This window comes from Bufo gargarizans, chromosome 2 (assembly GCF_014858855.1).
Source record: "Bufo gargarizans isolate SCDJY-AF-19 chromosome 2, ASM1485885v1, whole genome shotgun sequence".
NCBI lineage: Eukaryota > Metazoa > Chordata > Amphibia > Anura > Bufonidae > Bufo > Bufo gargarizans.
The window spans coordinates 113,773,159-113,784,772 of record NC_058081.1 but is presented as its reverse complement, the minus strand read 5'-3'; the positions used below and the strand labels follow the sequence as shown (position 1 = coordinate 113,784,772).

Sequence of the window (11,614 nt, the reverse complement as noted above, 5' to 3'; positions counted from 1 at the left end):
CAGGTGTTTAATATTGATGACCTCAGGATAGGTCTTCAATACCTGACTTTGGGGGTTTGACTCGTGGCACCCCTGCCGATATTGGATGAATCAAGTGAATAGGGCTGAGCTGGAATAGCAAGATCAGACACTATCCAATGTACGGTATGGCGCTGTGTTTGGTAAATTGTGAGGAGGCTGCGGCACTCGCTGGAGTGCTGTAATCTCTTCTTTTTTGATGGATTATGTCAGGGGTTGGCAATCTCTGGCACTCCAGTTGTTGTGAAACTACAACTCCCAGCATGTACTTGTATGGGAGTTCTGAAAACAGCATAGAAAGTCTGCATGCTAGGTGTTGTAGTTTCACAATAGCTGGAGTGCCGAAGGTTGCTGACCACAGGATTAGGGTATAACTGGTAGTACCCATTTTATTGTTATTTACCAGCCCACATTCTTTTTCATATTTCTATTATTGCTTTTTATTGTTGTATGTGTGATTTGCATGGCCTGGGCTTAGTTTAATTTACCGTGTTCCATTACCTTTGGGTTTGATTCTCTTTCTCTCTGTATGTGATGTACTTGTACTATGATGGCATTGTATATTTTCAATAAAAAGTGACATGTAGTTTTATCTTGGCAAGACCACGCTTGTATTTGTTATAGGTTATTTAATAAGTGTCTAAGTAACGACTGCACAAACATAATTGCTGTTGTCCATATTTGCTATGTGGCCCTCATGGGGAGTAGATATCACCCATATGAATGTCTTGGTAATTTCACAGTTACAGTTCATTGTCATATGTAGGCTATGTTTGATAGTGTGAAGATCTAGTCTAGACTCCTACTAAATATTAGTTTTACCTTACAGGTTCTGGAGGACTGAGATAAGCTCATGGCTTCCAATTCTAATAGTCCCAACCTCATCGTTGTCACTGGTAAACCCAAATATGGGTAATGGGCAAATAGTAATGTATTAGTATATCAGTATTGTGCATTCCATCATAGCTTTATGTCGTCCCCCCCCCCCCCCCCCCTTTTTGTAAGGGAGCATCCGGTTATCTAAAGGTGTGTGGTTATCACCATTCACATTAATGCAGGTACATATCAATAAATTAGAATATCATCGAAAAGTTACATTATTTTAGTAATTCATTTCAAAAAGTGAAACTCATATGATGATTATGGGTTAAAGCTAATGAAAACACAAAAGTCTGTACCTCAGAAAATTAGAATACTATATAAGACCAATTGAAAATAATTTTTAATACAGAAACGGCCTACTGAAAAGTATGTACAGTATATGGTCAGGGCTCCTTTTGCATGAATTACTGCATCAGTGTGGCGTGGCATGGAGGTGATCAGACTGTGGCACTGTGCAGGTGTTATGGAAGTCCAGGTTGCTTTGATAGTGGGCTTCAGCTTGTCTACATTGTTAGGTCTGGTGTCTCATCTTCCTCTTGACAATACCCTATAGATTCTCTATGGGGTTTAGGTAAGGCGACTTTTCTGACCAACCAAGCACAGTGATACTGTGGTTATTAAACCAGGTACTAGTATGTTTGGCAGTGTGGGCAACCACAGTCCTGCTGGAAAATGAAATCAGTATCTCCATAAAGTTCCCAGAGGAAAGCATAAAGTGCTCTAAAAATTCCTGGTCGATGGCTGCACTGACTTTGGACTTCATATAACACATTGGACCAACACCAGAAGATGACATGGCTCCCCAAACCATCAGTGACTGTGGAAACTTCACACTGGACCTCAAGAAACTTGGATTGTGTGCTTCTCCACTCCTCTTCCAGACTCTGAAATCTTGATTTCCAAATGAAATTGACTTTTATCTGAAAATAGGACTTTGGACCACTGAGCAACAGTCCAGTTCTTTTTCTACTTAGCCCAAGTAAGACACTTCTGATGTTGTCTCTGGGTCATGAGTGGCTTGACACAAGAAATGCAAGTTATAGCCCATGTGTAGTACCCCAGAGTGGGCTCTATCATCTGTATACCCAGCTATTGTCTCTACTGGTTAACAATGCATACCATCTTTGTGCATTCCTTTCCAGGTACGGTGCCTTAACCCCTTCAACCCCGAGCCTGTTTTCACCTTCCTGCCCAGGCCATTTTTTGCAAATCTGACATGTGTCACTTTATGTGGTGATAACTTTAAAACACTTTTACTTATACAGGCCATTCTGAGATTGTTTTCTCATCACATATTGTACTTCATGACAGTGGTAAAAATAAGTTAAAAACATTTTTATTCATAAAAAAATACTAAATTTACCAAAAATGGGGAAAAATTTCCAAATTTCAATTTCTCTACTTTTATAACAGATAGTAATACCTTCACAAATAGTAATTACTTTACATTCCCCATATGTCTATTTCATGTTTGGATCATTTTGACTTACATTTTATTTTTTGGGGACATTAGAAGGCTTTGAAGTATGGAAGCAAATCTTCCAAAACCCACTTTTTAAGGACCAGTTCAGGTCTGAAGTCACTTTGTGAGGCTTACATAATAGAAACCACCCAAAAATGACCCCATTTTAGAAACTACACCCCTCAAGGTATACAAAACTGATTTTACAAACTTTCTTAACCCTTTCTTAAACTTTCTTAACCCTTTAGGTATTCCACAAGAATTAATGAAAAATGGAGATGAAATTTCAGAATTTGACTTTTTGGGCAGATTTTACATTTTAATAAATTTTTTCCAGTAGCAAAGCAAGGGTTAACAGCCAAATAAAACTCAATATTTATTACCCTGATTCTGCGGTTTACAGAAACACCCCAAATGTGATTGTAAACTGCTGTACGGGCACACGGCAGGGCGCAGAAGGAAAGGAACGCCATATGGTTTTTGGAAGGCAAATTTAGCTGAACTAGTTTTTAGATGCCATGTCCCATTTGAAGCCCCCCTGATGCACCCCTACAGCAGAACCTCAAAAAAGTGACCACATTTTGGAAACTACGGGATAAGGTGCCAGTTTTATTGGTACTATTTTGGGGTACATATGTTTTTTTATTGCTCAATATTACGTTTTTTTTGTGAGGCAAGGTAACAAAAAAATGTATGTTTTGGCACCGTTTAAATTTTTTATTTTTACAGCGTTTAACCGAGGGATTAGGTCATGTGACTTTTTTATAGAGCAGATCGTTAGGCACGTGGCAATACCTAATATGTATATTTTTTTTTATTTTTTTCACTTTAGCACAATAATAGCAGTTTTGAAGCAAACAATAATCATATTTTAGTGTCTCATAGTCTGAGAGCCATAGCTTTTTTATTTTTTGATCGATTCTCTCAAGTAGGGTCTCATTGGTACTATTTTTGGGGGCATACGCCTTTTTTATCACTTGCTGTTGCAATTTTTGTGATGTAATGTGACAAAAATGGCTTTTTTTTTTACACAAGTTTTTTTAATTTTATTTTTTACGGTGTTCACCTGAGTGGTTAGGTCATGTGATATTTTTATAGAGCTGTTTGCTACGGATGTGGCGATACCTAATATGTATACTTTTTTTCATTTTTTTTCACTTTAGCACAATAGCAGTTTGGAAGCAAAAAATAATCATATTTTAGTGTCTCATAGTCTGAGAAGCCATAGCTTTTTTAATTTTTTGACCGATTCTCTAGGGTAGGGTCTAATTTTTTGCGGGATGAGGCGACGGTCTGATTGGTACTATTTTGGGGGCATACGCTTTTTTGATCACTTGCTGTTGCAATTTTTGTGATGTAATGTGACAAAAATGGCTATTTTTTACACAGTTAAAAAAAAAAAATATTTACGGTGTTCACCTGAGTAGTTAGGTCATGTGATATTTTTATAGAGATGTTTGTTATGGACGTGGCGATACCTAATATTTATACTTTTTAAATTTTTTTCACTTTAGCACAATAATAGCAGTTTTGACACAAAAAAATATGATGTTTTAGTGTCTCCATGTTCTGAGAGCTATAGTTTTTACATTTTAGGGGTGATTGTCTTAGGTAGGGGCTCAATTTTTGCGGGATGAGGTGACGGTTTTATTGATACCATTTTGGGTGGCATACGCCTTTTTGATCGCTTGGTGTTGCACTTTTTGTGATGAAAGGTGACAAAAATAGCTTTTTTTTTTTTACACAGTTTTTATTTTTTTATGGTGTTTATCAGACAGGGTGTATCATGTGATATATTTATAGAGCCGGTCATTACGGACGCGACAATAACTAATATGTGTGGGTTTTGTTTTGTTTTTTCAGTTTTTTATTATAAAATAAGGGGAAAGGGGCTTTTTTTTTCTTTATTAATTTTATTACTTTATTAATTTTATTAAAAAATTTTTACTTTTTTTTTTACTTTACTTTATTTATGACATTCACTTTTGGGGGTCTGATCCCCTCTGCAATGCATTACAATACATTTGTATTGTAATACATTGCCTGTTAGTGTATGACACTAAGTCACACTAACAGGTTGCCTAGGAGACCCAGCCTGAGGGCTGGGTCTTCTCGGTCCCGTAGAAGGCAGTTCCCGATGCCGTGCAAGGCATCGGACTGCCTTGTGTTGCATCGGGTCCCCGCCACAGCAGCGCGGGGACTCGATGCGATCGTTCACCCGACACAAACCTCTTCTATGTCGCGGTCAGCGCGGACCGCGGCATAGAAGGGGTTAATCCGCCGGCAGCGGCTTTTACAGCGATGCTGGCAGATTCAGCAGGGGCCTGGCTATCACAGACTGCCGAGCCCCTGCAGTGATCGCGCGCGCACCACTCCAGTGCCCGCACAATCACTATGACGTACTATTGCGTCAAATTGCGGGAACTCAGTGGTTCCCATGACTTAACAGTACGTCAAAGGTCGGGAAGGGGTTAATAATGTCATTATGCAATATGTAATGTTCCTGGTTTTCCAGCAGGTGGCATGTGTTCTGGCAGATTCCTTCAGAAAGGACGGAACTAACCATTCCATTCTTATCCCCCCTTGGGGCAGAAGTGGGGTAGTCCCATTTCCCACCAAGGGAAAGGTTGCTGAAGAAGGAGGGAGTTGAAATTTAGAGTCCAAAGTCATGGTGCAGTGAGGGTAGCGTTCTCCCCCCTCCTGCTACAGGAGCCTCTGGGAGCAGCTTGCAAGTCACCAGCTCCTTGCATTATCCCGTACTAAGAGACTTCATTAATGAGTAGAGGGAAACCGGGCAAAAGGCATCCTCCTTTGCAACTATATTGAAGCCAAAGCCAGTTAGGAATGAGAGCAGAGTAATGAGAGCCTGCCACCATATTGCATCCTGCTGGAACCAAGTAAAGGACAATTGCCTTTCAAGCCAATGTCAGTATTGTAAGTTATTCAAGAAAACACGATTGAAACGTTCCCAAGTCTGGACTTCACTTTATTCTTCAACTCAATCTCTGCAATGGAGACTGACCCCCAGGAAGCAACAGCCTAAAGGTAGGAGCAACATGACACAAACATTAGGCCGCAGTATATGACTTGCATCCTACACTCCGGGACTATTCCGCCTGAGGGGGCAGCGCGCTGCACATGTCCTGGATACATCTGTGTGTGGTGGATCTTGAAGCACTGACTCAAGCTGCAGTGTACTCCTTGTTAATCTCCCCCAAACTCTTGAATTTTTTTGATAATCCTTTTAAGGCCTCCTGCACACAGCGTTTTTTTTTTCCCCGTTTACTGGCCGATTTTTGCGTTCCGTATACGGAACCATTCATTTCAATGGTTCTGCAAAAAAAACTGAATGTACTCCGTATGCATTCCGTTTCCGTATTTCCGTTTTTTCCATTTTAACATAGAACATGTCCTATTATTGCCCGCAAATCACGGTCCGTGGCTCCATTCAAGTCAATGGATCCTCAAAAAAAACGGAACACATATACGGAAATGCATCCGTATATCTTCCGTTTCCGTTCTTTCCTGAACCATCTATTGAAAATGTTATGGCCAGCCCAATTTTATCTATGTAATTACTGTATACTGTATATGCCATACGGAAAAACGGAAACATAAAACGGAACAACGGATCCATGAAAAACGGACCGCAAAACACTGAAAAAGCCATACGGCCGTGTGCAATAGGCCTAAGGCTACTTTCACACTAGCATTTTTACTGGATCCAGCAGGGTTTAGCAAAAACGCTTCCGTTACTGATAATACAACCACCTGCATCCGTTGTGAACGGATCCGGTTGTATTATCTTTAACATACCCAAGACGGATCTGTCATGAACTCCTTTGAAAGTCAATTGAGGACAGATCCGTTTTCCATTGTGTCAGAGAAAACGGATCCATCTTGCTCTGCGTCCCAGGACGGAACACAAACTACATGATGTTGCTGCAATCTGCGACTTTTCCACGCTCACACCAGGTGTAAAAAAGCGGGCGTGTTGAGAGCGGGGAAGGGGGCAGGCCAGCAGGTACGTCTCATTCATAATTTTCTACGTCTGTTTTAGGCACAGAAAATGCTCTAAATGTAAGAAAGCTAGGAATCTGTCTTACATTTAGAACTGGTGCTGGATACACCAAAGTTATGTAGAGGCCCACACCTAGTCATAATTTCAGCGGATCCACCACCAGCTATAGAAGTTATTAAGACCGGTGTCTAAAACGCAATAAATGACCCCCTTTGTCTTTCCTAGCCATGTCAGAATCTCAAAAGCAAGATAATTCTGGATAAATTCACACAGTGCATGAGGTGCAATTAAAGCCACCTCCCCAAAAAAAAAAAAAAAGCAAGGGGACATTTATTAACTGGTGTTTTTAACACTGCTCTCAAATCTCTCTGCACTGCTGGAGAGAGCGCCAAAGTTCTTTAGAGGCACAGACTTCTACATCAGCATGAAGAATGGCCTGCCCACTTCCCCATCACTTTGGAAATGTGTGGGTAAAAAAAATCGCTCATTTTAGTGCACAAATAGTGTGGGGCAAAATTTGCAACCTATTTATGCCACAAAAGTGGGCTAAATAGATTAGTAAATGTCCCCCTTAGTTACCTGGTGATGTAGTAATTAGCTTCATTTTTATTTTTTTACAGGTAAAACATTTAGGGTATGGCTACAAGGCGATTTTAGGCCCAAATTTCGCAGTGTAGCGGGGCAGACACTGAAATAGTGTCGTGACTGGAACCCCATTCATTTCTGTGGCTACCATGCTACACTATGATACTTGGGTGCGCCCATAATCATCATGTATCCGTAACCTAATTTCATATGTAACACCTGTTAAAAAAATATATATAATCATTTATGATATCACCTAATGACAAACTGCAACAAAACTGCACAGTTTTTACCCCACCTCAACAGTGAAGTGTGAATCTATTGTTATAACTGGCTGATTACAACTAGTGTGATGTAAGTAAAGCTCATGCATATGGCCGTTTGCTGCCTGGCCATTGTATATGAGCAGAAAGTGTACCCCACATGCTTCAGATATTGTATGGAGGTTTTATTTGAATTCCCTGACCCACAGCCTTGCCCATCTGCTCATCTTCAGGGAAACTGCAAAGCTAAAAGAGGTTGTCCACCTTCCCTAAAAGGGTTGGGCACGGTTGTGGTTTTTATTTTTTGGCAACCCTCCCCTTCTGAGTAGACCTGTGAAGGAAAGAATATTTACCTGCCTTCCAATACTGACTCCCAGCTCCTTCCCTCTCCAGCCTCCGCTGCACCGCCCACGTCCCTGGATGTAAACTTCCAATTTGATGCTGCTGCAGCCAACCACTGGCTGCAGTGGTGACCTGCTTCCTTTGCACATGACCATTTGACATGATGCAAGTGAAGCAGGTCACCGCTGCAGCAGCATCAAACCAGAAGTTAAAGAGCTTCTGTCACCCCCCTAAAGTCATTTTTCATTTTTGGGCGACTTAAAAACCTTATACTGCGATTTATCAATATATAGTGCTCATACCCTTATGGAGCAATCATTAGGAGAAATACAATGGCTGCCATCCTATCAGTACACACAAAACCTGTCCTAATCACACAGCAGGAAAAGTTACTTCAGCACAATGAGGCATAGTGCTGCTTCATCCTCCTGCTGGTCAGGAATCATGATCCTGAATACAGGTGAATCTCTGAGGTAATGGAGATGATGAGGAGACATGAGAGCAGGATGAGGTGTGGCTAATGAGCAGCAGCACTTGTTTACAGTCTCCATTACCATAGCAACACATTACCACAGCCTGTCCTGTCCGTCCTCTCTGTACTTCATGTCTCCTCATGAACTAAATTCCCCAGAGATTCAGCTAAAGTTCTTATCATCTGTATTCAGGATTATAATCCCTGACAAGTAGAGCAGAGAGGAGGGTGAGGCAGCTCTTTACCTCAGTGTTGTAAAGTAACTTTTTGTGTGAACTAATGGGACAGTGGCCATTTTGTTTCCCCCGATGATTGCTCCCCAGACACAATGAGCCATTATAACTAATGAAAGGTATTTGAGAATATATTTATAATTAAGTAATATTTAAGTACTTTCATTTTCTTAATTCCCAGAGAACCCCTTTTAGGAGGAATTAACTTGACTTCAATGCAGTAGTTGCTGGCCCCCTTGACTTGAAATGGCTAATTAGCATATGAGTGCAAGAAATAAAGATAACTTTTAGTGCATTCAGAAGTCAGAAAAAGACTATAAAAACACCACCAGGAACCACATCGCAGTACCGTAAAGGTATTCCGGTTGGTTTGGAGGACAGAAATAGGCCTACAGGCTACCTTTAAATGTGGCACAATTTATCAAGATGAGACACATAGCATACTAGACCCTCTTATGTTTTCCATGTAACGGTTATCATCCACCTATGCCAGTTAAAAAGGTGATAGTCCACAATAAATTTAATGTAATCAGGATTTAAAGGGGTTGTCCGCTTTCTGGTACAATTGTTGAAATGCCATACATTCCCCCCTCTGTCCATGAGTGCCACATGTAAACAAACTGCTCATCCATAGCTTCCAAGATAGCAGTGGTCATACAATTTATGTATGTAACCACCTCCCCGGGTGCATCCTCTATTGCCCTGGTAATGAAAGTGGAGAGACTGCTGCCTGTGCCATCGCACAGCATTTCATACAACCCCTTTGAGTCTTAAATCTTCTTGTGTTTCTCTCCTCCCTCCCCCCAAAAAATGAATAGAAGACAAACAAACATTGCAAACTTTGGTGTGGATTTTACCCACCATTTTTTTTTTTTTACAGGAAAGTGTAGTGCAGCAGGCTGTGCTTTTTTTTTCTCCTGTAAAATAAGTTAATTTAGTTTTTAATGTAATTGCATCTTCTATACAATTTGGTACCTATGGAACAGTGTAGCCATTCATGTCGTATCTGCATTAATCATAGATAAACATTGTATGACTATTATATGCTCTGGTTTTCTTCTGTGCCCAAATCAGACTTCTAAACAACCTGCTTTTCACTGTGTTCATTTCCTGTTATTCTTTGCTGGCAAAAAAATACTAGCTGTCTGTGCATGTTGGAATGATGTCTTCATCCAAAGCTATTGCCCTGGAGCAATGCGGAAGAAACAAAGGCTACATGGAGAAAGACCTCAGCGGCGCTCACCCACAAGGAGGCTGCTGTTTGCTGGAAGGACCGGAAAGAATAGAATCTGCCGTTAATATGAAAAGCGTCTGCAAAAACATATCATGGCCAGGGGTTCATGTTATTCAATCCAGAGATGCTGGGAGGTAAAAGAAGTTCAGATCAGTGGCTATTTCTGGAAAGAACAGCATAGCGCATGTAAAGCTGGATGTATTGCTTTTTTTTTTGTATTTAACCCCTTAGTGACCACCCATACGTCTTTTTACGGCAGTCACTAAGGGGCCTTAGGCTGGGCCGCCGTGTTTTTACATGCGTTTCTCACATGAGAGCAGGGGCCCTGCTCTAACAGCCCGGACTGGCAGAAGTGCCGATCCGGGCTGTTTAACCCTTTACATGCTGGGCACAATGGCGCCCGCTGCATGTAAAGTGGTGACAGAGGGAGCGGACTCCCTCCGTCTCCCATCAGCACCCCGAAAATGCGATTGAGGGGTGCTGATGTGTTGGGAACTAAGCTTACCTTGCTTCCGATCAGGGCCCCAAGCCTGTCTGTAGTCATCTCCAGCAGGCTGGGCCTCTCTGCCGCAGCCTGCTGGTCAAAGTTTGAATAGCATTGCAATAGAAATGTAATGCATTATAGAGATGAGGCATTACATTTTAAAAGCAATCAAAATACTGTACTTTATAGTCCCCTTGTGGGACTTTTAAGTAGTAAAAAAAAAAAAAAAAATACACATTTATTCAATAAAAAAATATGCTTTTTTTTCATAGAAAATATGCTTTTCAATGAAAAAAATTGCAAAAAGAAAATATCCTCCATATGTTTCGTATTGCCGTGTCCGTAACGACCCGGACTACATAAATATTACATAAATTATCCCCTATGGTGAACGCCGTAAAAAAACTAACAAAAAAAACCAAAACACATAACAAGCGATCAAAAAGCGGCATTTACTCCAAAATGATACCAATGAAAAATACAAGTTGTCCCTCAAAAATAAAATCAAGCCCTCACACAACTCCATAGGAGAAAAAAAAAGTTATGGGTCTTGTGACGTGGCAATGCAAAATCATTTTTTTGGTTAATAAAAGGGGTTTTATTAGAAAAAAAGTAGTAAAACTTAAAAAAAAATTATAAGTATTTAATATCACTGTAATCGTACTGACCCAGAGAGTAAAGATATTATGTTATTTGTATCGAGAAATTTACGTGGTAAAATTTATAATGTAAAAATGCAGTGGCAGTATTGCTATTTTCCCCATCTCCCTCCCAGAAAGAATTAAAAAGTTAATCAGAAAGTTATGTGTACCCCAAAATGGTGCCATTAAAAGCTACAACTTGTCCCGTAAAAAACAAGCCCTCATAAAGCTATATAGACGAAAAAATAAAAAAAAGTTATAGCTCTTGGAACGAGACCATGAAAAAAGGAAGAAAAACGCTTGGTCATAAAGAAGTGTAATCTCAACCTAACTATGAGATGTGAATACTTATTTAATAAGCAAGCCCGTATGTATGTGCACAGTACAGCACCTAACACTGGTTGTTGACAAATACTAATATGAAGTATCTGGCATAGTCTTACTCTATTACAGTTACAGTACGTGTGTTTCTATAGGTACCTCTGTGAGTATGTCTACTATATCTCCCTGTACTGTGGATCTGGGAATGCCATGTTCATTCATGTTCCACCACTATGCAGAATCATAACTGCAAGACTACTAGGACAAGCCTTGCAAATCATCATTCAAGAGGCGCTGAGACAGCAAAACTGTGACTGATGAGAAAAGCTAAATTATGTATTTTTAGTACAAATCCAGAGAATCAGACAAAATAAATTGTACAATTATTTAAAGCAATGCAGGATTTGTAGATTTTTTTCACTGAAATAAAATGTAATAGTTACTAAAATAATAATGTATAAGTCTTAACTTAATAGTATATAATAATTCTTACTTTGACATGTAGGAGGCCAAGTGGTCTGATAGCTTATAAAAACCACTGCAAATAATCAAGCCAAAACCATCTCCCATGAACATGGAGTCAAGTGCTAGGATCCATATTAGCAAATACACTAGCGTATGTAGATGTGAGTGGTCGCCAGAAGTGAGTGGTCAGC

General features: G+C 40.1%; 1 protein-coding gene across 1 annotated transcript; it reads left to right on the top strand.

Moving 5' to 3' along the window:
• Positions 1-9,332: 9,332 nt before the first annotated feature.
• On the top strand, positions 9,333-11,309 carry PGPEP1L (pyroglutamyl-peptidase I like). Its single transcript, XM_044283192.1, has 2 exons — positions 9,333-9,646; positions 11,114-11,309. The coding sequence occupies exons 1-2, from the start codon at positions 9,438-9,440 to the stop codon at positions 11,274-11,276; spliced, it is 372 nt and encodes a 123-aa protein (XP_044139127.1). The 5' UTR covers positions 9,333-9,437; the 3' UTR covers positions 11,277-11,309.
• The last annotated feature ends 305 nt before the right edge of the window (positions 11,310-11,614 follow it).